This window comes from Ailuropoda melanoleuca, chromosome 11, assembly GCF_002007445.2.
Source record: "Ailuropoda melanoleuca isolate Jingjing chromosome 11, ASM200744v2, whole genome shotgun sequence".
Taxonomy (NCBI): Eukaryota; Metazoa; Chordata; class Mammalia; order Carnivora; family Ursidae; genus Ailuropoda; species Ailuropoda melanoleuca.
Window position 1 is genome coordinate 2100310 of NC_048228.1, and position 26694 is coordinate 2127003.

At 63.8% G+C, this 26694-nt stretch overlaps 1 protein-coding gene across 5 annotated transcripts in view; it reads left to right on the plus strand.

The window, feature by feature from the left end:
* The window catches only part of TP73 (tumor protein p73), a 63739-nt gene that overhangs the window by 6574 nt on the left and 30471 nt on the right, over positions 1–26694 (plus strand). For 4 of the 5 annotated variants that reach the window (XM_034671105.1, XM_034671111.1, XM_034671108.1 and 1 more), the window contains exons 2-3: positions 14891–14982; positions 15262–15382. In XM_034671105.1, the coding sequence (XP_034526996.1) occupies positions 14924–14982; positions 15262–15382 (180 nt within the window). In that variant the 5' untranslated portion in view covers positions 14891–14923. Of the gene's footprint in view, positions 1–5055; positions 5282–14890; positions 14983–15261; positions 15383–26694 lie in introns of those variants that run through there. The other variant, XM_034671107.1, reaches the window with a different exon arrangement.

The window sequence follows — 26694 nt, forward strand, 5'->3', positions numbered from 1 at the left end:
GCACGGTGTGAGGGGGCCGCCCCATAAATGGCTGGGAACCCCGGCAGGCTGCTCTTTCAGAGTTTTGGGATTGTCTGGCCCCAGAGTCTTTCTGAGCAGCAGAACCTAGTTACCCAGAGTGGCACCTTCTTCCCGTCATTGCAGTGAAAACCCCTCCGATGTGTTTCTGTCCCCTTTCAGAGGAAGCCATGAGGGCCTTGCCAGGTGTGGGAGGCGGGAGGTGGACACTTGCTGTGCCTTTTGGCTTGCCAAATTTCGTGCTATTCAAGGGCATTTCCTGGACAACACTTCGTGGTAAAAGTGGCTGGCTTAGGAATCAGCCAGAAACGGGCTCAAATCCACCCCAGACCTTACTCATGTGACCCTTTCTAAGCTAGGCTTTTGTAAGATCAGAGGAAGAAGGGTCCTCCCCAGAAACACTGAAGGGAGCTGAGCCACCGTGGTCTCAGAGCGCTGCCCACGGCCCCTCATCCTGGTGTCTCCTGGCCTGACCCAGGGGTGCCATAGGGTTTGTGAAACGAAGCATAGGCTCGCCATTTTGTATCCCATAACCCTGTACCCCTGGTTTTTCAGAAGTCAGACTTATCAAGAATGTATTTTAGAAAAGTAACACAGTACCTGAATCTTATATTTCATGACACCACCAACGGGGTCGTTGGAAACACCACACAGCCAAGCTCCCTGCCAACCCCGTTCCTACAACAACACAAATGGAAGTTTACCCTAAATGGGCAGCAAGGGTCAAGGAGAGATTTGCATCTGCCCAGAGGAGTCTGCCCCAGACATAAGGAAAACCTTCCAGTTTTCTGAGCACCCTGGATTTCAAAATTCCCAAAAAAGGTGCAGAACTGAGCTAGGCTGTATTAAGACTTAAATTTGTCCATTCATCCACGATCGTTTGTTACGGGGCACCTGCCCTTCCCCGGTGCAGACTGTCTGAGCAAGCAAGTGGGAGCCACGCCCCAGGCTCGCCAGACCTTAAGTCCCCCCCATCCCCCCACCACGTAGGGCCTCTGAGCAGCCTTTTTTCGTGGGGGTGGGGACCGACCGGTCTTGACAGTGGGGTGGGGGCCAGGGGACGGCTGGGAAGCCAGAGGGCCTGTCCTCTCCGCTCCTCCAAGCCCAGTCGCTCAGCGTTTGGAAACCTGCCAGCAGGTGTGCCGAACGTGGCCGAGTTTGGCCGATCTGGTGCTCAGGAGACACAAGCCCAAGGACTGTCCTGGGCTGTGAGAGCAGAGACAGGCACCGCCTGGGCCCCCTGGCCGGCTCCATCGGTGGACCGTGAGTGTTCATCTCGGGGTCATGAGATCAAGCCCCACATTGGGCGTGGAGCTTACCGAAAATCAAGAAGAAAAGAGGAAACGCATGAGGTGCAGGAAATGCGTGTGTGTTGCGGGCGGCTTGGGGGGGCCTTTGTAATGGTCTCTCGTTCCCACGGCACTTCTCGCTCACCTGCTGGTGTTGGAGAAGTCACTTCACCTCTGAGCCCCCCCTTCTGATCCTTAAGAGAGAGATGGGTTTTCTCGTGGGATTGGCGTGGTGGCCAGTGACTCATCCATGTAGAGCTCGGGGTAAGCAGTGTGGCCGGCTGGGTGACCCGAACACGCCCTGGGAGCCCATCCCTGTGACAGAGGGGCTGCTAATAGACACGGAGGTGCAGGAAGGGCAGCTGGGCCATGAAGGACCCGGAGGGGGCTGAGTGGAGACGGGCCCCTCAGCTGGCGTTGCCCCACCTCCCCTCGCCCTTGACTGAAGCCAGGTGACCTCTGATCTCAGGCGTGTGCTGTGTCTCAACGAGCGGGACCGGCAGCCCTCCATCTGCAGGAATGAGGAAACACTGACCCTGGGCCTTGTGGGTGGCATCACAGTCTCCAGGCCAGTGTGAAGCTCGGTGTCTGCTCAGGGGCCCCCGTGGCTTCAGCTGACTCCCACACAGACCGCTCACAGGATGTGTCCCTGAAGGGCTCCTTGAAGCACCCACGTGCTAAGGCCCAGAGCCTAGAGTCACGTTATTTCATGTGACAAAAGGGACAGTGATTCAATCACAGACCTACAGGTGGTGATGAGCCCAGGCCTCCAGCAGGGCCCACATCATCACCAAGGTCCCGGTGAGCCGGAGGCAGGAGGGTCCAAGTCCCAGGGGGAGGTGGCCATGGGGCAGAGGCCGCAGGGATGTGCTCCGGAGCTGCGGGAAGGGGCCTCGAGCCAAGGGACGTGGGCACCTCTAGCCGCTGGGAGAGGGGGGACACAGGGAAGCAGCCTGCGACCACTTTGATTTTGGTCCCACAAGACTGTCCTGGAACTTCCGACCCCAGAACCCTAGGAGAGTCCATGCGCGTACAGGGATGGGGGGGGGCTCGGGCGGTGCCTGCGTCTGCCAAGCTGGCCTTCTGCTCTCCTCCCGCTAAAATGATACACAGGCCTTGGGCTGAGGTTCACACTCGGACCTCCCAGGTTCATCTCAGGCCCGGGCCTGGGCGAGAGTGTCGAGGGAAGAGCTTTGCAAGCACGTCCTACGGCAGGAAGGTGTGTACAAATGCTTGTCTGGCTCCGCTCAGCGCCCCACCCAGAGCTGGCAGCCCTCCTCACGCTGTTAACTGTCCCGTGGCTAGAGGCCCGCCTGCCGTCAGGACCACCCACCCACCTTCAGTCTCTGACTCGGGCGTCAGAGGCTGTGCCCAGGCTCCTGTGAGCCCTCAGTGTTTAGGGCTGTGTCTCCACACCATACCTGCTGGGAGGGCCGAGCCCCAGCCTCCCGAGTCAGGCCTTCCCTCCCTCTGCAGGGGACTGGTTGGGGAGGAGGGCATGCCAGAAGGTCACCGGCACAGAAGCCGGTGATGGGCCTCGGGACCCTCCCAGAGTCGCCTGGCTTCAACGAGGGGCCATTTCCGGGAGGTGTGGGTCATGGGACCGACCTGCTTTGGTCCACGGCCAGCCGAGGGCAGCCCAGCAGCGCCCCGAGCGAGGGCAAGGCAGTGCCTGGCATCCCACTGGCTCCTTTGCGTCTTTTCCCAGGACCGGGGAACCCCTCCTTCCCAGCACCCACCATCCCCGTGTGGTCCTGATGCCTCACACCTGCTCATGACTCAGGCAGCCTCCTTCGGGCTGCCTGCAGACGTGGGCTGTTCAGAACTGGGTGTGTTCAGCAGGGGTCGGGGAACCCACAGCTGTGGCCTGACCCGTCCTCCAGGAGCAGCTGGGGGAGGAGATCCCCTTGCCCTGGGTGACCCTGCCCTCCCCGAGAGTCCAGCTGAGAGGACCGGGCGTCCCTGGCCTGTCCCTCGGGAGCGTGTGCCTGCGTGCGTAACGTCTCCGAAGGGTGGGGGGTTCGGCTTCCTCAAGGGCGGCCTCTTCAGCTGCCATCCAGCCCGGGGGGGGGGGGCTCCATGCGGGACCGAGCACTCTGCTCCCAGAAGGTTTCTCCTCACGCTTCATGAGGCAGCAGGGCCCTGCTGCAGGGGCTCCAGGAAATGACAGTCCCCAAACTTGCATTNGCCCGGGGGGGGGGGGGCTCCATGCGGGACCGAGCACTCTGCTCCCAGAAGGTTTCTCCTCACGCTTCATGAGGCAGCAGGGCCCTGCTGCAGGGGCTCCAGGAAATGACAGTCCCCAAACTTGCATTACGTGGACCTGTATTAGTTTCGGTGGCTGCTATAATATGAGCCCCGATGTGGTGGCCTAGAGCAGCATAGGTGCCCTTCCCTGTAGCTGTGGAGGTCGGAAGTCTTAACCCCGACTCCCAACCCAGAGCTCAGCTGTGCTCCTCCTTGGGGAGGGTGCCTCTCAGCTGGTCCTGGGTCCAGAGGCACCTGCGCTTCCGGGCTCATGGCCCCTTCCTCCCTCCACAAAGCCTCCCTCTGATCGGGACCCTGTGCTTACAGGGGCCCACACGGCCCACGGACAGTGTTTCTGCCTCCAGACATGGCCCTTCATCCCATCTGCACGGTTCCTCTGCCACATCCATTCAGGGGGCCTCGGCTTTCTATGGTGGGGGCTGGGGGGATGGAGATGAGTCTCCCACATCCGGGCCTCCTCAAAGTCCTTCTGGCCAGCAGTTAAAAGCATGTGCTTGGGAAATGCAGAATGTGGTGTCAAGGCCGCCTACCACGTCGAATTATCTGAGTTCACCGTGTATGTGTGTGTGCATGTGGGCAGGAGAAAACCAGTTGAAAATCAACAATTCCGTGGTCTGACCTAATATTGAACAAGATGGGTCCTTGGTTGTTGGAATCATCACCTGACATATCATAGGTGAAATGATCCGACCCGTTGAAGTTGCCTTAGCTGGAGGACAGGCCGGGGGGAGTCCTGGGCTTGGCGCTCCCTTCTCTCTACTTCTGCGTGCCTGTGGACATTTCTGCAGCGAGGAGGAGACAGGTGTGCACGTGCAAGCGGACGCAGCCGGCTCCCCCCAGCTCCCGCTTTGTTTCCTGGAGGCCAGGGGCCGGTCACCAGGTCACTGTGCGAGGGCATACATCGCCAGCCTGCCTCAGGGCTCCCAGCCACGCTCCGCCCCGGCTGCCCCGGGGCTCCAGGCTGGCCTCCCTGCTTCCTTGGTTCCAATGTCATCGCCTAGGCGACCAGGACGCTGCCGCCACCGCCTGCCTGCCCAGCCACAGGCTGTGGGCCTCCCAGCTGCCTCCTGTCCACCCCGGGCTCCCGCCAAGGTAGGCTTGGGCTCAGCCTGGCCTGCCTCTCTCAGGCCCGAGCTTGGGGTCCTGTCACCACCCCGCTGCTGCCCAGCGGCAGCCCCTCAGGGCCACCCCAGGGGGCAGAGCCCCTGCCCACCGCTTCCCCCGGCGCTGGGGAGTGGGCGGCACGGGTGGTAGACAGGTGGGCTGGTGGCCAGGACGGTGCAGGGAGGCCATGCCCGTGGTTCCCTGATGGGGCTTAGGCCAGGAGTGGTACTTTGCAGGCCACCTGCTCCTGGGGGTGGCAGCGGGGGGGTGGGGGGCCGGGCTGGGNGGGTGGGGGGCCGGGCTGGGTGGGGGCAGAAGTCACTGTCGTGTCCCCGCCTCCGCCCCCCGTTGTGGGCCTGCTGGGAACTTTCCACTTCCTGCGGAGGTGGCAGCACCTGCTCAACCTGGAGGACAGCACTCCCCAGCTACTCGGGCCCGGTACCCCAGGCTCCCTCCCCTGCACGCGGCCCTAGCGCCTGTCCAGACCCAGCCCTCTGCTTTGCCCGGCCGCCTCCGCCTCTGTGGAGACCCGGACAGCAGGGCCCGCTCCTGTGTCGGCCCACCTGCCACCACTGTCGTGCCAGCACAGCTGGACTCCCGAGGTAGGGGATGGTCAGGGTCCCGCCGCACCAGCACAGGGTTGGGGGGGGGTTCGAGGTGAGGGAGGAGGAGTGAGCGCGCACTTTGGGTGAGAGGCTGTGGGGCGGCTGAGCCACGGTACCGTCCCCTCCCTGCGTGACGGGGAGCAGGCTTCTGGGAGCACTCTTGCATGGAGGATGAGGTGTGACCCAGAGATCGCTCACTTGCTCTTCCACGGCAGCCATGCTCGGCACCCCCCCCCCCCCCAGCCAGCCCAGGGGTCCTGCCAGATGCTCGCATGTCGCTTGATCCTGCGTGATGGGTGCGACCATCGCTGCCCCACGGGCCGGCACCTGGAGACCCCCACACGTGCACAGGGCTGGGAGCCGGCTGGGAGCCCCCGAATCTGTGGCTGGCGGAGGTTTACTACAAAGTGCATTAAGTGGCGGGAATCGGCTTGGAAGGGGGTCCTGGGGGAGGACCCACGTCCTTATCCCTCCCTGCCCCCCTGCATCCCCAGCACTGTCCACTTCTTCCATGTCCCCCCACCTTACCTGGACCCCCCCAAGGCCTGCCCCACTGACCACCCACCTCTGGGCTCGCCGGGCCTGTGTGTGCCTGCCGGGGTGATCTTCCCCACGAATATCGCACTGCGCCCCACATGAGCTGAACCCTGAAACTTGCTCCCTGAAGTCCATGGGCTCAGGGGCCTTCATGTGGCCTCCAGAGGGCCCTGTCCCTTCTCCAGCCCGCCTTGCTATTCCTGCCTCCCCCCACCCCACTGCCCATCCCCCTCCCGGCCCCCCAAGCTCAATGGCAGCTTGGGAGACCTGCAAATGGCAGTGCTGATGTGGGCCTTCGTGTGCCCTCATGCTGACCCTGGCCATGGTCCACACCTGTTCGGGGCGCCCTTTACACTGGCTGCTGAAAGCTGGTTTGCTTGTCTGTCCCCCAGTAGCGGGGGCTCCTGGAGGGAGGGGCTGCCTGGTGGGAGCCTTGGCACTTCCAAGCTGTGTGGCCCAGGGCAAGTGACCCCCCCCCGGGCTGCTGTAAGAACATCTGGAGTAGGGGTGTAGAGCGCTTCCCTTCTTACCACCTTATGTGGAAGATTGAGGTCAGTAAATGGAGAGGCCTCCGGGCTGGGGCTGGGACAGGGAGTGTGCAGTGGATTCTGGGCACTGTTACCAGAAGACACGCCCAAGGCTAGGGGATAGGGGACAGGGACAGCAAGGGGGGCAGCGGCAGCTCTGTGGAACCCTGGTGGATGTTTCTGGAGGGAGGGAGGGAGGGAGGGACCAACATCATGGCTTGGGTGAAGTCGTGTCAGACATGCGGCCGGCTTCAGAGCAGGGAAGGAACAGAATGGAGTCAGACGGAGTGTGGGCAAAGTGGCCGGTGTCCCGCCTGGGAGTGGGCGAGCAGGGTGGGGAGAGACTTCAGACAGCGCGTTTCTGGGTCCAGAGCAGGTGCCTGGGGCGCGGGGTGGGGATGCCTCTGGGGGGGGTCTCCTCCTAGGAATGTGGAGGTGTCCAGAGAAGGGTGCTGGGTGGGATGATGGCTTGGGAACCGTCATCCAGAACATGGTTGAAGGCACTCACGTGCTTGCCTGGGAAAGAGAAGATTCCGGAGCACAGAGCAGCCACCTCCAATGAGGACACTAACCTATGGAAGTGTGACCTCTCGGGGCAGAAACAGGGCCAGGGAGGGGAAGGTGGAAGGAGACAAATGGGAAGGACAGTGGTGCCTGGCAGCCCAGCGGCCGAGAGGACAGTGTCTGGTCATCGACCCCAGGCCCCATGGCGACCCGTCCCAGCAGTCCCCAAGGTAAAGACTCCTCCAGAGAGGGCAGCCCTTTGCCATGCACAGACAGGTACAGGCTTCCAGCTCAGTGTGCCGGGCAGCCTGGGACCTGGGAAGCAGCAGCCACCAGCCCTAGGGGAACAGACCTCCCGTAGAGGAAGCTGAGGACGTTCTGAAGGTCGCTCCTGTGATGGGACCTTGGTCTGTCTCATTCAGCAGGCGCCTCGCTCCTGGACAGACCAGGGCAGGGGGGACATCTACTAATGAACCAGGGACAGGGCAGCAACCAGGCCTGGCCTCCGGGCATCGCCACCCCTGCCCAGGGCTCAGCTGCTTCTTCCTCCACGGACACCTGGTTTTAAGTAACTGTTGGTCAGCTGCAAATCACTGCTGTTTCTCAAGCTCCTGGGATGTGTCTGGGTCGCTGCCCTGCTGGGTGCTTTCCTTTTTTCCCCACACACATGGCCATGGCAGGAAACAGAGGCTCAGAATGGGCAATACACCTGTCCAGGGTGGCACAGGTGCGGAGCTGCAGAGGTGGGCTGCGTGGACGTGGACGGAGGGGGAGAGGGAGCCGCGGGTGTGGGGCAGTGCTAAGCTGCACAGCAGGAAATCATGGGACAGGAGCTGTGTGGCCAGGCACGACCTGCACGTGTTGGGATCGGGGACTGGAGGAAGGATGCTGGCAGATCCTTAGAGGGCAGGGGGGCCTCACCGTGGGTAGGGCTTTGAGGTGCTGGGTGAAGAAAGGAGTGGGCAAAGGGCTCTCTGGGCAGGATGCACGGTGTGCGGGCTGGGGAGGGTCAGGCCAGGTAGAGAGCAGGGTCCAGAGCAGCCTTGCTGGAGCCAAACTGCTGGGTTTGATTCCCGGCCCCAACTAGCTGTGTGCCTTGGGCAGGTGATCTCACCTCCCTGTGCCTGTTTCCACATTGACAGTAAAATGAGCTGCAAATTTGCTGGTCTCACAACCCCCCTCGGGGATGCTGTAGTGGTTAGCCATCCTTGGGTGTTCCTTGGTTTACTTCCTCTTCCAGGAGCTGGTCTGTGACAGCCCTTTCCTGCCGGGTGTTGGGGTATTCATGGTGGGTCCCCAAAACTGCTCAGCTGAGGGCTTCTCCCAGCCAAGGCCCTAACCCAGAGCCCTGCGGCCCTGGGTGGCTTGCTTCACCATCGTTTCCTTCTGGAAGTGTGCGAAGCCCACGCGCCCAGGGGCTGGCACATTTGCCCTGTCTCACATGGGTGCTAAGCCAATGCCTAGACTTTCGCCCAAACTGCTGGCGACCTCACAGTCCTCCACATGGGCCCGGGCGCCGGAGGGGCCGTTTGCCGTGACGGAGGCTGGCAGACGAGAAGCAGCAGGGCCGAGGGGGCTCTGGAGTCTGGCCCCCGACCTGCCTCCTTCGAGTGGGCCCTGGTCCGGGAGGGAGGGAGGGAGGGCAGCTTAATTGGGCGCCTCCAGCTGTTTCCATATTTCACAAGCGCACTCTGGCCCAGGGTCGGAGGCTAAATTTGTCTCTCATCGCCAGCGCTTGGTCCCCCCCGCACGGGCAAAGGGGTAACCGCGAGCCGTCTCAGTGTGACAGGAGGCCCCCCGCCACGTCCTCCTCACCAGGGACCCCGTCTTTCTGCAGGAGGTCCCGGGCGCAGATCCAGGACCTGCCCTGTCCTGACCCACCCTACCCCACCCCACCCCACCCCATGTGGCAAGGGCTGCCCAGCACTCCCGTGGCCACGTGGCCTGGGCCACAGGCCGGAGGGGTGGGCAAAGGAGGCCACTGCCCTGGGTCCCTGAGGAAGGAGGTACTTCGGGCCGTCCCGGCCGCACCCCACAAGGCAAGGGCAGCCCCTGTTCTGGGGGGTGGTAGGGGCAGCAGAGGCCTCTCAGCGCCAAGGCCCCGGGAGGCTGGGCCCTGAGTGTCCTGCTGGAATTCGGCTGGGCTGCCGCCTGGGGAAGAGCACCCTTTCACAGAGGGTTGCCTGCCCCCTTCGTCCTTGCCTGCTGGCCACCTGACCCCTCCACCCAGGTAGGGGGACTTCTGGGCACCAGAGCATTCTCAGTCCCTTCGAGGCCACAGGGCTAATTGGAAGGGGCCCGGGGAGGCCCTGGGGTCCCTTCCTGCAATGGTCCGAGTTTACTGCGCAAAAAGGGGAAATAACAGTGAGAAGGAGCCCTGTCATACCCGTGGTGTCAGAAAAGCAGTGGAGATGGAGTGTTTGGAAGTGAGGGTCAGGATGGAGCTCTGTGGGTCACTTTTCACTGAACTGAAGGGAGCTGCCTCCCCCCACCCCCCGGACGCTGGGATCCCGATGGCCGGGGTGGGACCTGTGAGCCCCGCATTGGCCCTCCCTGCGCTCAGGCCAAATGTCCACTCCCTGTCTCAGGACTCTACAAGCAGTGGGAGGGGGTGACAGAGGCTCTGTCGGCCATCCCCATGCACAGGGTGCTTCTCTTTGGGGGGTGGTCACCGGAGCCCCAGTTTATCGCAGGTGGTTTCGGAGCCCGGAGCAGGTGGAGGGGACAGGGACACAATCTGCCCAGCCGACAAGGCTGTCCTGTGGGCCGTACGGCAGAAGCTGTGCCCCCCTACCTGCTCGGTGATGGGAGGCAGAGAACGGGGGTGTCCTGATTAGGGATCAGGGAGGGCAGTGACTTCCTGGAGGAGGCTGGGTCTGGCCTGGCCTAGGAGGACACAGATGGGGCAGGGGATGGGGGGGCATGTGGGGAAATGTAGGGACAGAGGGGACAGGGTAGAAGGCAGGAAGGGGACACTTGGGGACAGGACAGGGGGACAGGGGACACACAAGGACAGGGTAGGCAGCAGGGAGGGGACACGGGGACAGGATGGGGGCAGGGAGGGGACACGTGGGGACTGGGTGTGACAGGCGGTATGAGCACCCGGAGGCCCGGTCCAGGGCTCGGCCAGCAGCAGCTAGAAGCAGTGGTGTGGCCTCATGTCTTCCCGGCAGCCCTGGCCCCAGAGCATTCTCTGCCGTGGGTTGAGGACTCAGAAAACCCGTGAGTCACATCAAGAAGTCGAAGGGGTGGGGGGTGGTCCGTGCCTCCACTCCAGCTCTGGGCCGCACGATGCCTCTGTGGGTCCTGGCGCCTCCCTGGCAGCCCCGCGACGCTCCCTGAATTACAGATGCTGGAAATTCCTTGAGGTGCAGCAGGGCCAGTGGTGCCCGCAGCACGGCCCAGCACCCTGAGAACGGGGACACACGTGACACCCTTTCTGGTGGGTGCCTCTGGCTTGGCGGTGCTGGGCGGGCCCGAGCGTGCCCGGCGATGGCGCACCCACGCTTCCTGCGCCCACAACCTTACACCGCAGGGCCCCCTGGTCCTTGCGAGCTTGAGTGCACTTTCCCTCCAGGGCAACTCGCTCTTCATCAAAGGCCCCGGGCGGTCAAGGGCGCATATGCACTTTGCAACTCGGTGATGACCTAAAACATGTTTCCTCGGGAGTCTGTCTTTCCCCCGCTAACACGTGATCCTTAAGATGCTCGGCCACGTTTGCAAAAGCAGCTGCCGTTACGTCTGGGGGCCATGTTTCCACTGAGAGCGTGTTTCCAGATTTAAAATGCAGGTCACTGGGGCCATCAGGCGTTCCTTCCGAGGAGCTGTTCTGTGTCTCACCTCTGCCGGCCTGGGCCTAGATGCCGCAGCGGGTCCCTGCCTTGAGGACAGAGGAGGGGGGCCCATGGGGTTCAGGGGAGGTGCCCAGTGAGGGGTCCCGATCCTCGACCTGACTTCAGCATTTCCTCTTTCTCCTGCCCTGGCAGGAGCTCCCCAGGGCCTACGGGGATGGGGATGGGGTCTACTGCTCCCTTGACTTATGGTCACGGGGCCTGGGTCCACTGCCACTGGCTCAGGGGAGTTTCCCGGGAGATTGGAAGCCATGGAGTCGGTGGCTTCCTGGCTTGCGCCCCATGGCATCTGGGAAGTAGGGCAGGGCAGGTGTCCGGACCCTCATTTTGCCGGGCTCAGGGTCTGTCCCAGAGTCATGGGGAACCCACTGGTGCCACTTAGAGATGCAGATTTCTGAGCTCCCGCTATCAGAGCCCCTAGGTGTGGGCCCTGGAATATGCGTTCTCTTTTAACTTTTAAGATTTATTTATTTACTTGAGAGAGAGAGCACAAGCGGGTGGGGCAGAGGGAGAGGGAGAGAGAGTCCCAAGCAGGCTCTGCACTTAGCTCAATCCCACGACCCCCAGATCACACTTGAGCCAAAACCAAGAGTCGGATCCTCAGCCGACTGCACCCCCCGCCCCAGGCACTGCCGGCATATGCATTCGGACCAGTGCCTCTGAAGCTGGCGGCCCACAGCGCAGGTCTCGGGGCCGGGGGTGAAGTCCGCTCCAGGCCTGTGTGGCAGCTGCAGGGGCCTGAGCCCGTGGCTGAGTGTGGAAGCCCGGACAGGCTGGCAGGGACGCCTTCCTTAACTCCGGGGCGGGAGGTGAGCAGGGCTGGTGTAGCAGGACACATGGGGGTGACGGTGATGGCAGCCCCGCACGGGGGGACGCCTGGCCACGTACTCCCGGAGCCCGCCCCGGGCGGGGGGCGGCGGGACGTGAGCAGGTAGGCGTGGGCTTCTGTCTCTCTGCATCTTTGAGCTCGGAGCTCCACAGGCAGACGGGGGCGGGGGGGGGGAGTGGCAGCTGGTTTGACTGCGCACCGGCATGGCCTCTCAGAGACGGTGGCCTCTGAGCTGAGCCCCAGGTGCTGGCCAGTGTCCCCAGCCCATGACAGCTGTGCAGAGGCCTGTGGGGGACGAGGTGGGTGGGGTGGGCTCTGTGGTCAGCGCCTGAGGCCACAGCGAGACACTTGGGACTTCATCCCAAGCGTGAGGGACAGCCCACTGCGCGGTGCGGTTAGACAGGGAGGGGACAGGTCTGAGGCACTGCAGGGACCAGGCTGGACCCAGGGAGGGCCTGGCCTAGGTAGGGGTGATGGCGGAGGGGTGGACATGGGGTCCTGGGTTTGGGGACAGTTTGGCGGAAAAGCAGCAGGATCTGCTGAGCACAGAGTGTGATGACCCCGTGGAGTTCCTCCCCGCCCCTCCTCACCAGGACCCCAGGGACTTGGGTGTCACTCAGTTTCCTGCTGCCGTCCAGTGAGGCCGAGCCGCCTCCGTCTGCCCTGCCCCAGCCCCGCTGTCACAGCGGGTGAGTGTTCCGCCAGCCAGAGCCGGGGGAACTGGGTGCAGCTCGGGGGAAGCAGGGCGAGGGGGAGGGCAGACACGCCGGCTGTGTCCCCTGGCAACGGCGGGGGGAGGGCTCTGGAGTGCCACCTCCCTGGCTGGTCCCTTGGGAGGGGGGTGCAGGGGCTGGAGGCTGAGTGTCCCCCTTCCCCTGTGCCAGCTCCCGGACGTGGGGCTTTGGGACCTCCTTTCTGTGCAGCTGGTGGGGGACATGTCCAGAGCGAGCTGTGCGGCACCATGTCTCGCCCTTAGGTTCTTTGATTAAATTTTTTATCAAGGTGAAATTCACATAATACAAAATTACCCCTTTGAAGGTGAACCATGCAGTGACGTTTCACACGGTCATGATCTGTGCGTTGTCCGCCTCCGTCTGGCTCCGGAACATGCCCCCACTCCCAAAGGAGACCCGTCCCCCTCCGCAGTCACTCCGTGTTGCCCTCGGCCCTGTGCTGGAGACCTGCCTTCGGTGCCCACAGGCTGTCTGTTGTGGACGCGCTGTCCGGGCAGTCCCATGACACCCGCTTCCTTCACTCAGCACGATGCCCTCAAGGCTCGCGCACGCGGCAGCGAGCGGCCGCACTTCGTTCCTTCCCGTGGCCGCGATCCCCCGTTGTATGGCTGGGCCGCAATGGCCTATCCATTCGTCCGTTGGGGCTCACGTGGGCTGCTGGCATCTTTCGGGCGCTGTGGTTAGACTCGCAGCATCTTGCTGACCGTTTGCTGTGTGACATTAGCCAAGTGTTTTCCATCTCTGGGCTCGGATGGTCCATCTGCAAATTGAAGAGGGTGGGCCCAAATGGCCTGAGCGAATACAGCCCCCTGTCGGTGCTCTGCCCACACCCGGCGGCCGCTCCCCTAACCATCCCCGTTCGCCCGGAAAGGGCCAGCCGTAGGGGACGGGGTGGGTTTCTGCGGAGCCAGCAGCTGGGGCAGCCAAGTCTACCCCTTCTAAATGACCGGTGGAGAGCTCCACACCCAGCACTCCGCTCCACGGGGCTTTGGGCAGCTCAGCCCAGGGTGGGAGTGACCTCCACAGAACAGGAGACCTTGTTAAAACCCTTGTGGGCAGGGCGCCCAGGGGGCTCAGTCGGTGGAGTGTCCGACTCCTGGTTTCAGCTCAGGTCGTGATCAGGGTCCTGAGGTCAGGCTCCGCGTTGGGCTCCACGCTCAGCACAGAGTCTGCTTGGGATTCTGCCTGCACACGCACACACCCTCTCTCTCAAATAAATAAAATCTTAAAAAAAACCCAAAAAACCTTTATGGGTAGATCATGTGCTGAAGGCGTGTGCGCGGTGCGGTGGGGGGTGGTTGTGACTAAGTTAATTCTGAATTCTGAGGAAACATGAAATTCTCGTTCATTCCTGCACATACAGCCGTGCTGTGTGACCTCAGGAGGTCACTTAACCTCTCTGAGCCCGCGGGAGAGTTGGTTTGGGCCAGTGCTCTCTCAGCTGCCAGTCCCAGGCCATCCTTGCTCGGCCCACCTTAGCCCCCGGGCGTCCCGTCACCAGCCCAGCCCCTGAGGCAGCCCTCCTGGCTCCTGTCACTGCGCCAGAGACCGGTGGCCTGGCACGTGGCAGCCCCCGGAGAGTGCCACAGACCTCCACCAGCGCCTGCCTACCTGGGGACAAAGTGACAGATTGCGGGTGCACCCTCCCTCCCCCAGAGGCTGTGGGCAGGTCTGGGCCTGCCCGTGGGGGCACTGCCAGGCGGATGGTGGCCAAGCTGATTCCCACGGCCCTTTGCCAAGGACCCAGAGGCTGGCTCAGAGGAGACACCACCTTGGCCTGTGTGGTGTGGTGGGCAGGGCGGGCTCTGGTTTCCCTGCCCCTCCCCAACACGGGAGGACAGCGGCCCCAGCTGTGCCCGGTCCTGGGCCGGTGGAGCCACTGGGGAGTGGAGCTGGGCGTGGACGCTCTTGGGAGAGGAAACCCTGGGGAGAAAGACCGCTGTCTGGGCACCGGGTCAGAGCACTGGGTCCCTGGGCATCTTCTGTGATGGGGGAACCAACGTGCAGTGATCCCACTCTGGTGACAGCCTCACAGCCCTGGCCTGGGGTTGCCTCATGGGGTCCGAACTGTTTTTGTGTCTAGGCCAAAGTCCACCTCTGTCTCAGAGGTGGACGGCTGCCTGACATCCTACAGCCACAGGGCACAGCTAGCCTCGGACCCGGGGCTTCGCTCCAGCCTCTGGCCCTACCCTGCACATGCCCTTTCCAAGGGGGGGGACCCGGGATCTGAGCTGTCCTCACGTCCCGGGGCGTTGGGAGCCCCCAAACCTGGCTTGAGCCCTGAAGGCCAAACCTAGAGACACAGTTCATAGTAATAGTGGCCACACCTGTTTGGGTGTTTGCTGTGAACCAGGCACAGCAAGGACTTCAAATTTGAGCTCCCAGAGGGCCCTGCGGCAGCCTCGCACGTGGGTACTGCTGTCAGCTCCCCAAAGGTGGCAGCTCTGAGAAGCCCCTGCTGCCCACGGCACGGCCTGCCCCTCTGCACGGTGGGGTCCTGCCTGGGAAAAGGGAGGATGACGCGGGGGGTGTGACGTGGTATCCGCCCTGGCCAGCCCCGGGGATACTGAAGGAGGGCGGAGCCTGGCCCTCCCAAAGCACCCACTGTCCTTCCCTCCTTGCAGAGTGAGGAGCCCTCCGGGCCGGGTGCGGAAAAGATGTCTCAGCCCACCACCGCTGACGAAGGGGCCACGTTCGAGCATCTCTGGAGTTCCTTGTGAGTACTTCCTCAGGCCTCCGGGCCGGACTCGGGCTAAGTGAGGGGCATGGCCTTTCTCCTGGGGATGCAGGGTCCAGTGTCTGCGCCAGGAGAGGTGCAGAGAACAGAACTCATGCGGGGCCACACATCGGCAGTGGCCTAGCCCTGGAGAGGCCGGCAGAGGAAGGAGAGGGGGCAGAGGAGAGCTGAAGGACAGTCCTCCCAGGAGCGGAGGGCCAGCCCCAAGCGCCAGGCCTGGGTGGTCTGGGGCTGATGGCCCTGTTCCCGTCTTCCCAGGGAACCGGACAGCACCTACTTTGACCTTCCCCAGTCCACCCAGGGAGACAATGAGGTGGTGGGCGGTGCAGAGGCCAGCATGGACGTCTTCCACCTGCAGGGCATGACCACACCTGTCATGGTGAGTGGGGCTGCTGTATGCAGAGGTCTCGGGGTGGGGGCGGGAAACGTGCGCTGTCCTGACTGGGAGCCTGCGGAGTCCGGAGACAGACGTTCGGGGTACGCTTCCTCCACAGGCTTGCAGGACATTTCAGTGGCAAAGTAGGAAATGTATCAGCTCCTGAAACCGTTCGTCCCAGGGTAGGAACGGACTCAGGCATGGCTAGATCCAGATGTAGGAATGGACTCAGGTGTCGCCAGATCTGGGTGTAGGAAGGGACTCAGGTGTGGCCAGACTCAGGTGTAGGAATGGACTCAGCCGTGGCTGGATCCAGGTGTAGGAATGGAGTCAGGCATGGCCGGATCCAGGTGTAGGAATGGAGTCAGGCGTGTCTGGATCCAGGTATAGGGATGGATTCAGGCATGGCTGGATCTAGGTGATCCAACAGCCGCCTCTGTCTCTTGCCCTGGTTTCTCCATGGTGGCAGCCTGTAGTCTCTGTGGAAGGGCACCAGGCTCCGCCAGCATCCCCCTCCCCGCAGGGAAGACCCCTCTTTGCTGGTTGTCCAGCAGGCCTGCTTCTCACTGGTCTGAATGTGGTTTGGTGGCCACCTTTGAGCTATCCTTGTGCCTCTGATCATCCTGGGTCTCGGGGGACAGGGGCGGGATGGGATGGAGTAGAGTGGGAAGAGGGCCCCGAAGGAAGATTGAGCTGCTGTTTCCCGAGGAGGGACTGGATGAGGGCAGACAGGGACCACTGAGGCCCTGACACCCTGTTGCTGTGTCGCAGGTCCTACCGCCTTGGGCGTCCCTCTTGGCACGAGGGCTGTGGGAGCTGGTGCACCACCCGTTCCATTGCAAGGCCCTGTGCGTCAGGAGGAGGTTGCCACAAGCAGAGCACAAGAAGGGGGTGTAAGGACCCCTGGCCCCAGGGAGGGTAGTTTGGCCTGCGTCCCCAGCATCCCCCCTGCGGTGGCCTGGTTGGGACAGCCACTGCTAGACCCCAGGCTGCTCTGTCTCCCTGGATGGTGGCTGTGCTGGCCGCTGGCCTCCTGCGGCCCCGTGTGTCTGTCTCAGGGCACCAGCACCAGGCCAAGAGCCAGGGCGCAAGAAGGAGGCAGTTCTGGGAACTCTGGAGGCCACAAGGGCCTGGCCACCTTTCCCTAAAACGGTTGGAGCCCTTCACCCCGTCTGAGGAACCCTGAGCCTTTGGTAGCCAGCAGGGACCGTGTGGCTCCAGGCGTGTGAACGAGCCAGGGGGACGCCGTGGTGGGGGCAGGGGGCAGGAGGGCCCCCCGTGTCCTCGGTTGTGTCCGTCAAAGACACCGGACTGGCCCACTCGGGACTTGTGCAGTTGCCGCCCAGGGGTGGGGGTGCGGGGGGCAGGGAGCCCGTGGAGTCCATTCCTTGGAGGAATCTTTCACACCGGGTCTGAGGAGTCAGACAGCCCGGTGCCAGCCTCCTGCCTCCCTCAGGAGACCGTCAGAGTGAGAGCAGCTCGCGGCGTTGGGCCCCTGTTGATTCCCATTTTACGGGTGGGGAAGCTGAGGCAGACGCTGGGGAAGACCGGGCCTCGACGGGTCAGGCTGCTGCGTCCTGTCCCTCCAGAATGTTCCCTGTCCTCCCAGCTGCTCCCAGGGTCCAAGGGTCCTGACCTCTCCCCTCCCTGGTCCCCCGCTGGACATCAGTGTCCCCACAGCCTGTCGGTAATGTCGAGGTCAGCTCGCGGTGTCTGGGCTGCTCGCTCCCAACGGAGCCTGGGCTATGGCCGGACCGGCCCTTGCGCCTTGAATGATGGCAGGACGCACGTCAGTGACTTTGAGAGAAAAGGTTCCTCACTCTCGGGGCTGGAGGGCACGTGACAGGCCCGGGGCTGTGCAGCCAGGTGGCAGGGAGAGAGAGTGGGAGAGCGCAGACGGGGGCTCTGCCTTTATGGGGGGCAAGGAGGAGGGCCTGGGGTTTCAGGGGCTCACTCTTTACCAGTGAATTTAAAACCTAAGAGCGGCTTTAAAGCCCAGCCAGGGAGAGCAGGGTCACTCGAGTGGTCCACTTTCCAGATCACTCACGGCTTTTACGAGGGGAACCGCCTGGTGGGGCGCCCTGGCTCTCTCTCTAGCTGGGCAGCCGGCCGCGCGGTTATTTGAGATGGGTGTCTGTTGAGTGGCCGCCTCCCGATCGGAAGCCGAGTGCCAGGCACTCACGCTGTCCACTCTGGGGAGGGGTAGGAGCTCTAGGGAGGGGGGACCCCGAGTGTGGTCTCCTGAGAGGTCTGTCTCCTGAGTTTGGGAAGCCGCACCCCCCAGCTGCCCAGCTCAGCCCCTGGAGGGTGGAGGGCCCTGGACACCCCGCGGCCCCGGCGTCAGGAGGGTGTTCAGCGCTCCAGTAGGTGGGGGGGCGGCTCTTGTTCCCCACCTCCACCTGGCTGGATGCTGGGTGCTGAGCGTCTCAGCAGCCGTGGGGTCGCGAGGGTGTGGCCTCCCTCCTCTGCAAACAGCAAGACGGCCGAATCCGTCAGGCAGGAACAACCGGGGTGCAGAGCTCCATTCACAAAGGTGGGGGTTCTCTGGAGCCACCTGGCCGGCCTCGTGCTGACCCCTGCCTGGCCCGTTGTGGGCGGCACGACTGGTCTGGGCGCAGCGACTGTGCAGACAGCTTGCCCACTCTTCACCCTTGTGAGGCCCCAATGCAGCCCCGTCGCGCAGATGGCGGCTGCATAGCCGCTGGGGCAGAGCCCGCTGCCCAGCTGCCCCGCCCAAGGGCCTCCGCCCCATGTGCCCAGGGCCCCGAGCCAGGTGTGGGCAGGGAGCCCCCAGGGCGCACTGCGCAGTGGCCTATCGCTTGGGAGCCAGAGGGCACAGCTCCCTCCCCACCCAGCGGAGGACGGGGAGGTGGGGCAGCCCCCACACCAGGCTGGTGACCTTGGACAAGAGTCTTCCCAGGACAGGCCTTGGGTCAGGAGAGCAGTTGTGGAGTCCTGTATTCCCAGGGCCCGGCCAGCCCCGCGCCAGGGACTCAGCACACGGGCCGGGTGTAAAGGCTGGCACGTACATTGCAGGCTGGCCGTCCTCTCTGCCGCTGGGGACCTGGCCGTGCTGGGGCTCCAGCCACAAGGCACAGGCAGGCAGTCCTGGAGTGGGGGGACACCGGTCCTCTGGGGTGGCACGTCCCGCTGTCTGGGCTTTGGGTCTCCTCTGCTCTTTGGCCCTGCTGGCAGCTGGGCAGATTCCTTATCCCGGGATGGGCAGGCTCCCACGGGCAGCCCACGGGATGCCCTTAACCACCGCTATTGTGGCCAGTAGCAGAGCAGGTGATGGCTCACCTGAGGGGCGGGTCTGTCCCAGGATCAAGCCCCCCGTGACTCTGAGTCCTTGCTTGTGAATTGGAGGTGTCAGGGCATGTGGGGCCCCAGCACAGGCTTGCCCAGCCCTGCAGGAAGGACTGGTCATCATCCTCGGACCACCTGCCTGCCACCCTGGACCGGCTGAGTAGCCGAGTCGGGCAGTAAGGAGGACGGGGCCCCAGTAGGGCAGCTGGCCCGTGGGCAGGCCTTGGAGGGGTCCCAGAGCACACATTCTTGGGGGGACGGTGAGCTCCCTGAGGTCACTGCCGCCAGGGTCCCTGCACACTGTACAGCTGAGGGGGCACAGAGGGAGGCCTCCGGGCTAGGAGCCCGCCGTGGGTGTGGGGAGCTCCGAGACCCAGCCCATACCTACACCATTTTGCCAGGGATGCATGCAGGCTCTTTAACTCCCCCGGCCTCAGTTTCCTTGTCTGTACATGGAGCTGGTGAGAGCATCTAAGTCATCAGGATGGCAAGGATGCGGGTGGTGGCTGGCCCACGGAGAGTGTGTGACAAAGCTAGATGTTGTGCAGGGGAAGCAGAGGGGAGGCAGGGGCGAGGCTCCGTGTTGAAGAGGGACCAGAGGGCCTGGGAGCAGCTGTGCCCGGGAAGGACCCGACGCCCCACGGCCTCTGTGGCCTCCTTGGGGTCTCTGTAGGAAGAGCCCTTGCCCTGGGTGGTGGCCATGGCAGTGAACCCCACGTGGCTCACTGCCCAGCACCAGCCGCTCTCAAGCAGCTTCCCGCCTCCTGCAAGGGGTAAAGCCTATGGGGTCCCTGGATCCCCAGGGGCTCAGGAGGAGGGTGGGCTGACGCCGTGAGGAGGGCAGTCCTGTGGGGTCTGCACTGGCCCTGGAGGCCACCCACTCTCTGGGTGGGGGGGAGCACAGACAAGATGAAGTCCTTCATCGTGAGTCCTCCAGGTGTCCCAAGCAGGTATCGGGAATCCTGATTCCTACCTGCGCTCTGCTGGTGCTGGGCCTGGGCTAAGGGCCCACGTGTCCCCTCTGAGTTTCAGCATCCCTGGGGACCAAACGAGGGCCAGGCTCTCGGGGGGGAGGCCCCTCCCAGCTCCGATGATGCAGGAAAGGCAGAGATGGCCGGTGCCCCTGCCAGGCTGGCTGGCTGGCCTCCCTCCACTCACTCCTCCCGGCTTCTCTGCCTGGCCTGTGGAGCGACCTGTCCCTGCCCGCCCATCCCGCCCATCACGAGGGCCTCCCCCCTGCACCCCTTCCCGCCGCTCCTGGCGCCTTTCCGTGGTGACAGCTGTTGTGGGCGGGTGGGCCGCAGGGGGTAGGGCCGAGGCCGGCAGGGGCAGCAGGCACAGCTGATCGGTGCTGGGGCCCCACTGCCACCTGCTCAGGTGCTCACAGAGCACTGCACGTCCAGGCAGACACCTGGGGTTAGAACCTGCGACGCTCTGGGGGCTCGAGACCCCAGCAGGCACCCAGGGCAGACCTTCCCAGCCTGGGGAGGGGTCACTTCTGCCCAGGTGCAGGAGAAGGGAGGGCGCAGCCCGCTGTGGACTCCCGGGACTAGGTTCTCAGGACTGGGCTGGCCTGCAGAAGGGGACACCTGGGAGGACACCTGGAGGAAGCAGCTGAGGACCAAGTGAGGAGGGGGACCCCAGACTGGCCCAGAATCACAGTGAGGGGGACAGTGCTGGTCATCAGGCCCGGGGCCCCTGAGCCTCCTCAGTGGTGCCCCCATAGCGTGGGTGGGGTGTGGCCCCTCTGTCCTGCACCCTCTGCGTTCGTGCCCCCGCTCGGGCTCGAGAGAGGGTACCTTTTAAACCTGATGCCCTCCCTCTGGGCAGCCAGCATCCCCTGGGCCCGGCCTGTGCCCCCCGGGCCCTCCCAAGGGCCTGAACACCCCCAGAGCCCTGGCCTCCTCTGCCCAAGGTCTCACTGCACACTTGGTGGCTTCAAACAGCCCTCGTGGCCTCACAGTCTCCGTGGGTCAGGAGTCCAGCCTGTTTCCCCTGGGTCCCCCGCTCAGGGTCTCCCAGGCTGCTGAGTGTCCTCTGGCCCAGGGCCTCTTCCAGGCTCTGCTTGTTGGCGAAATTTAGTTCCTTGCGTCTGTCAGGCTGAGGTCGCAGCTTCCTTGCTGACTGCTGACGGAGGGCCGCCGTTCTCGGCTCCTAGAGGCTGCCTGCCATCTGCTGCCCTGCGGTGCCCCCACAACCTGGCCGTGTGCTCCTCGAGGCCAGTGGGAGGATGTCTCCTTGACCTCTTTGAAGGGCTTGCCTGATTAGGCCTGGCCCATCTGTATATTCTCCCTGCTGATCAACTCAGAGTGGCTGGTTTGTAACCTAATCCCAGGGGCTGTCATCACATGAGTGGGAGTCTTGGGGCCACCTTGGGGTTTTGTCCCCACACTAGGCCCCTTGTGTGCCAGTCTGGGCTCATTCCTGGGGTCTCTCCCCTCAGAATCTTCTTTCCTTTGCTCCCCCCTTGCAGCCTTTACAAATCCAGCACAATTAGGAAGACAGCTGAGCTCCCCCGGCTGCTGTGCATGGAGCCCCAGCAGAAGATGTTGCCCTGACGGGGGGGGGGTCACCCCACGAGAGACTGGGGAGTGGCCCAACTTCACACAACGCCCTGTGGGGAACAGAGGGTCTGGCTCTGTGTCCTTCCATCCTGCCGGCCCAGCCCACGAGATGCCTTCACCCCCAGCCTCCTCCAAAAGCCTCATTGAAGGACAGGAGCCCGGGGGGTGGCAGGGGGCTCCCCACCCTAGGCCTTCCCGTCTTCAAGCGTTCCAGGCGAAGAAGGCTCTCCGCTGCTGCCTCCAGCCAGAGCTTCCAGCCTGGGCCTCACTGCAGACCCCCTTTCCCACCTCTGTTTTCCTCCCGTGTCTCCTGATGAGTGCTGGGCAGTGGCGAGTTGGGAGCTGACAGCCACGGGGTCACGGGAGTGAGCTGTGCCCCAGGCCCCGGCCCCGGCTCTCCCTCTCCGGGGAGCTGGGCTGGTCAGCAGACGCCCTAGTGGGCCTTGGATGGAGCCTCCCTCTACCCTGAGCCCCGCTGCTCCCAGGCCCCCAGGAGCTGGGACACGGTTGGGGAGGTGGCGAGAATGTGCTGTCTTTCCAGCATCTTGTGGGTCTGTAAGCTCTTATTGGAGGAACTCGGACTTGAGGGTGGCACGTCCAGGGTCCCATGATTTATTTGTGTGTAACTGATGCCCTGCCATCTTCCGGCGAGAATTCTAGCCCCTTCCCCAAAGCAATGTTGTGCCGCAGATGTTTCCATTAGAATGGAAATCCAGACTGCCCAAAGGGAGTCGGGGTGACCGCTTCGAGCTCCCTGCCAGGCGGGCCTCTGGTGTGCACCTGGAGGTGCCAAGGGCCTCGAGATCAGCATGCTGTGGCAGGTGGGGCCCAGCCATCCTCCTTTCGGGCCACATCGCTGTGTGCAGGGGCTCGGCCCCGGTGGAGACACGGTCAGTGTCAGTCCAGGCAGGGCTGGAACATGTGGACTTTGCATCCGACATTCGGTCCACGCTTTGGGCCACAACTTGCAGCTCGTTCCAGGAGCGAGTCTCCCTGCAGGTGGACCGGGGAGCAGTCTCCCAGGGTGCTCTCCACTCCGTGCAGCCCTTTGGGGTGTCCCCGGTGGGCCACGGCGCTCCCTCGGCAGGAGGGAGATGTGCTCCGCCCAGGGCGCTGGGTCCGCAGCACCATCTCTTCCCTTCGGGGTGGCGTGGCCTCACCTACGGACATCTCAAGGGCTCCGGGCCGGCCCCCCGGTGCTCAGGGGCGGGGGCCTATGGGCCCCCTGAGCCTCCCGTGGGCGGTGTCTCCGGGGGAGCCAGGTGTGGCTTAATTGTGGAGCGGGCGCTGGCCCGGTGCGCCGCCCCTCCCCGCACGCCTCCGTGGTGCGGTCCGACACATCCGTGGGCAAGCCGAGGCCTGCCTGGACGTGATGAATAGGCATGAGGGATAAAGGGGGGCCGCCGGTTTTGTTGTTAGCTGCAGCGGGTTGACAGAACTGAGGGAGAAGGAAAATGCCAGCAAATAGCCCACATGTCCCGGAGCATCCTCGGCTCCCGCCCCGCTAGCCACGGAGTCTCTCCGGCTGGCTGCACCCCACCGCGCGGCCAGCACTGCAGCCCTCGCCCCCCGGCCACCCAGACCCATGCCTCGCCCCGCCACACGGCAGCTCCCCGGCGTGTGCAGGCCCCCGCGCGCGCACCATGCTGTACGTCAGTGACCCCATGCAGCCTTTCACCACGGTAGGTGCGCCGAGTCTGTTCCGGACCCATCGCCGTCCTCCTCGGATGGCCTTGCTGGGGCTTTTGCCATGATGCAGGACGAGGAGGGGCACTCTCTTATCTGTCTCCCGGTCAGGTGCCTGTGCCGGCCGGCGGGCCACAGCCCAGTGTAAGCCGAGGCAGGTGCGCGGAGGGTTTGGGGCAGGTCCCGGGCGCAGAGGCCAGTGCTTGCCCATCCTAGAGGAATTTTGGGACCCATGCCCTCAGCCAGGGAGAGGAGGGCAAGTGGTTATCGGTCAGAGCTGGGTGGTTGCCTTGAGATGTGGGCGTTTCTGAGGCTCCCCAGCTTTGGGCTGGTGGCTCTGTCCCAGGCACAGGGACCACAACCTGCTGGGAGCTCAGCGGACCCTGGAGGTCGTCCTTCCCCCGGGGCTTGGGCTGCGAGGCTGCCCCCACCTGCTCCCAGGTCAAGAGCATCCTCTCCCGGGAATCTGCTTGTTAGGTCTGGGCTCAAGGTCAAGGACTTGCAGAAGGCTGGCCTCATGGTGTCCTGTCGTGGGCTTGTGGAGGGGCAGCTGCCCGGCAGAGGGGAAGGAAGGGACTGCGGGTTTGCTTGGCCCCTGCAGCCTGGGCCCTGGGGACCTGGGCTCATTTCCAGACTTGCCGGGTCCCTGGGGCCAGACAGGCACCAGGCAGGTAATTGAGCAGGTGCACGGTGCAGCCATTTTTCCCGCCAAGGAGGCAGGTGGAGTGGGGGCCACTGGTACCCTGTGCCCTGTGGGAGACCCAGCGGGCAGAGGGACAGGATGGACAGCTGGACAGAGCGCCAGGGCTCCGAAGCTCCACGGGCAGAGGACAGGAGCCTAGGGGCGTGGCAGCCTCTGGAGACCTGCGTGCTCTCTGCAGTGTCTATGAGCGTGTGTGTGTGCACGTGAGTGAGAACGTGTGTGTGTTGTGGGCATTGTGTGTTGGGATAGGCACGTCTGTGTTTGTGCCTGTGGGCGTGTGTCCCCAGCAAGGCCATGGAAAGAGTGACAGGTGTGTGTGGGGCCCAGGAGGGGTGAGGGGTGTGGGTGACCCATTTCTACGGCCTGACTCCGGCCCTGGCTCAGTGCACTCATGTTTGGAATCTCCATGGCCTCTCCTTACCCCCGACATGAGCTTTGGGTCTGAAACCAGTGTGGGCAACTGCTGGGGCAGGGAGGACATCTTTCCTCCCCGTCTCCCCTTCTCTGTCACTGACCCTGTCACTGACTCAATTCCCCACGGCGCATGTCACTGGGCTCACGCGGCACGCAAGCAGCCTCGGGCCCCGGACTCTGTGCAGGCAGCATGGGAGTCAGGAGGGGCTGTGTCCCTGCCACTGGGGTTCTCACGCTCACACCCGAGGCCGAGCCAGGAGACCCCGGACTCTGGAGGCCAGTGCACCTGCTTGGCCAGCCGAGAAGCCTGGGCACACGGGGACTCTGGTATAACCTTTTCTCTCGAATGAAGCGGCTGTTGCAGTAGAAACATCAGGCAGGGCTGAGCACGGCTGCCGCGTGGCCTCCTTCCCCGGGCGTGGGGGTGAGGGGTACAGGGCCCTCTTTGGCACCGTGGAGGGACCATCGCCTCCCCACATGGAGCAGTGGGCAGCAGAGGGCCACTGGCATCCACTCTGTGGCTGTGGCCCCTGCCCCGGGGACCAGCAGGGTTGGGCGTGTCCTCCCGGTTCAGTGTCGACCAGGGACAGCTCCGTCAGCGAGTGTCCGCCGAGCAGCTCTGGTAGGTCTGGGTCCAGGGCAGGTGACGGCGTCTGAAGCCCCTGCCCCCAGGGGAAGTAGGTTGGGCTGGTCACGCTGATGTATAAAAGTGTCTGCTTCCTGTTTCTGTCCCGGAAGGAGACAGAAGCTTCCTTCTGCATGCAAACATCATAAAAGAGGAAGGGGGATTTGCCTCAAAGCACCTGAAACCCCAGCATGAACAAATAAGAGCTCATGTGGTCCCTCCCTGGCTGCTGGGACGCCTCAGGGCCAGCTGGCCCCAGGCAAGGAGCACAGGCCGGGTTTCCTGTGTGGCCCCGTTCCTCGCCTGTGCACCGCACCTGCTCAGCCAGCGCTGTGCTGGGGTCAGCTCGGGGCGCTGGGGCACCCCCTCTCCCTGCAGTCTCAGCCGCACTCAGGGTCTGCTTCTCCGTCTAGGGCTGAGCAACCCTTGCCTTCGGGGGCTCCCACGTACCAGGGGCGTTTGGCCGGCACTGGGAGGGCTGCGGGCTCCACCTGGGACAGCTTCTCCCACCTGCGGCCAGCCAGCCGCCCCCACGCAGGGGCCCTTCTCACCCGAGGTCACACTGGACGCGATCCAGAGCGGGCACCTGGGACTGACCTTTCCCGGATGGAAATCTTGAGATTTCCCCTTCACTACTCTTTGGGGCCGTTTCATCATTTAGCAAAGCTTTAACGTCTCAAGAGAGAAGCGAGGTCCCTGTTAGACCCCACTGGCTCTTTTCACGCCTGTCTGTTGACCGGGTCCAGGGCTGTCTGGGCTGCAGGATCATCCTGGGCCGGGTCATGGGCGTCTGGACCTGGCCTCTTCCCCCGTCTGCCAGTCTGCGGTGGGTGGTGGTAGGTGTGTGCTGTGAGAACACCAGGCTCCCTGGTCCTGGAGGCACAGGAGAGGGCACAGCTCTTTGCAACCCCTGTGCAGCGTGGGTCTGGTCACTCTGTTCCTGCAGACAGGGCAGCCTCTGTGCAGGAAGGGCCCCAAGTGGGAAACGCCACCCGCTGCATCAAGAAATAGGTACTAAGCGCCTCCTGTATCCAAGGGACATGGGGGAGGAGGGAGGAGATGGCGCAGGGGTGCTAGGAGGCGCCCCCACTGCAGTGCTGGGAGCAGGCCACAGGAGGGCAGGGCCGAGGCTGGGAACCCCGAGGCTGCTGGATAAGCCCGCAGAGTGAGGGCACCTTGGTCCAGGTGAGACCAGGGGAGGCACGAGCACCCGGCGTTCCCCACTAGATTTGCTGGGGGGCTGGGGGAGGAGGGAAAAGGACCGGGGTTGGACCCAGGAGGCTGGGTGAAGGGAGTCGCCACCTGTTTATTCAGATGGGGAGCCATAGGAGGGGAATTTGGGGTGAAGAGTGAGCTTGGCTTTGCCTGCTGTTAGTGAGCCCTGCCGGGCTGGGGAGGAGCAGCTGGGGAGGAGGGAGCATGAGCCACGCTGGCAGAGCCGCGGCTTGATCCCTGGGGGCAGGCGTCAGGTGGTGATGACTGGTGGGGAGTCCCCGGCATGGGTGGGGGCTGCACAGAGGAAGAGTAACCAGACCGGAGGCCCCTCGCAGGAGAGAAGAGGGGAGCCAGGAGAGGGTGCCACGGGGGACAGGAAGGGGGTGGCTCGGGCAGGCAGCGACGACAGGCCTCTGGGGACCAGGTGGGAGGGGTTCCAGGGGCTGGATGGAGCTGAACCCGAGTGGCCGGGGGTCTGGGCTGCAGAAGGGGCTGGTGGCTACAGGCATCCTCTCCCTGACCTGGGGCAGGGACAGCACAAGGCTCTGGGGGCCCGGGCAGGGATGGACTGTTCCAGAAGGGGAGTGCCAGAACCTGCCTCGGGGGGACAGAGGGATCACGCCATTTGCCAGGCTTGCTGAGCTGACACTCCGCTTGGCCAGGCTCCTGTCCCCTCCGCCCGGCGCTCGGTCTGTCCCGCAGTTCCAAGGCTAGCAGCCTCTCCGAAGCCCCACCTCCACTTAGCAGCCCACACTGAGACCCATCTGCCCCATGGGGGCCGTGTCCAGTCTCAGCGAGGGGA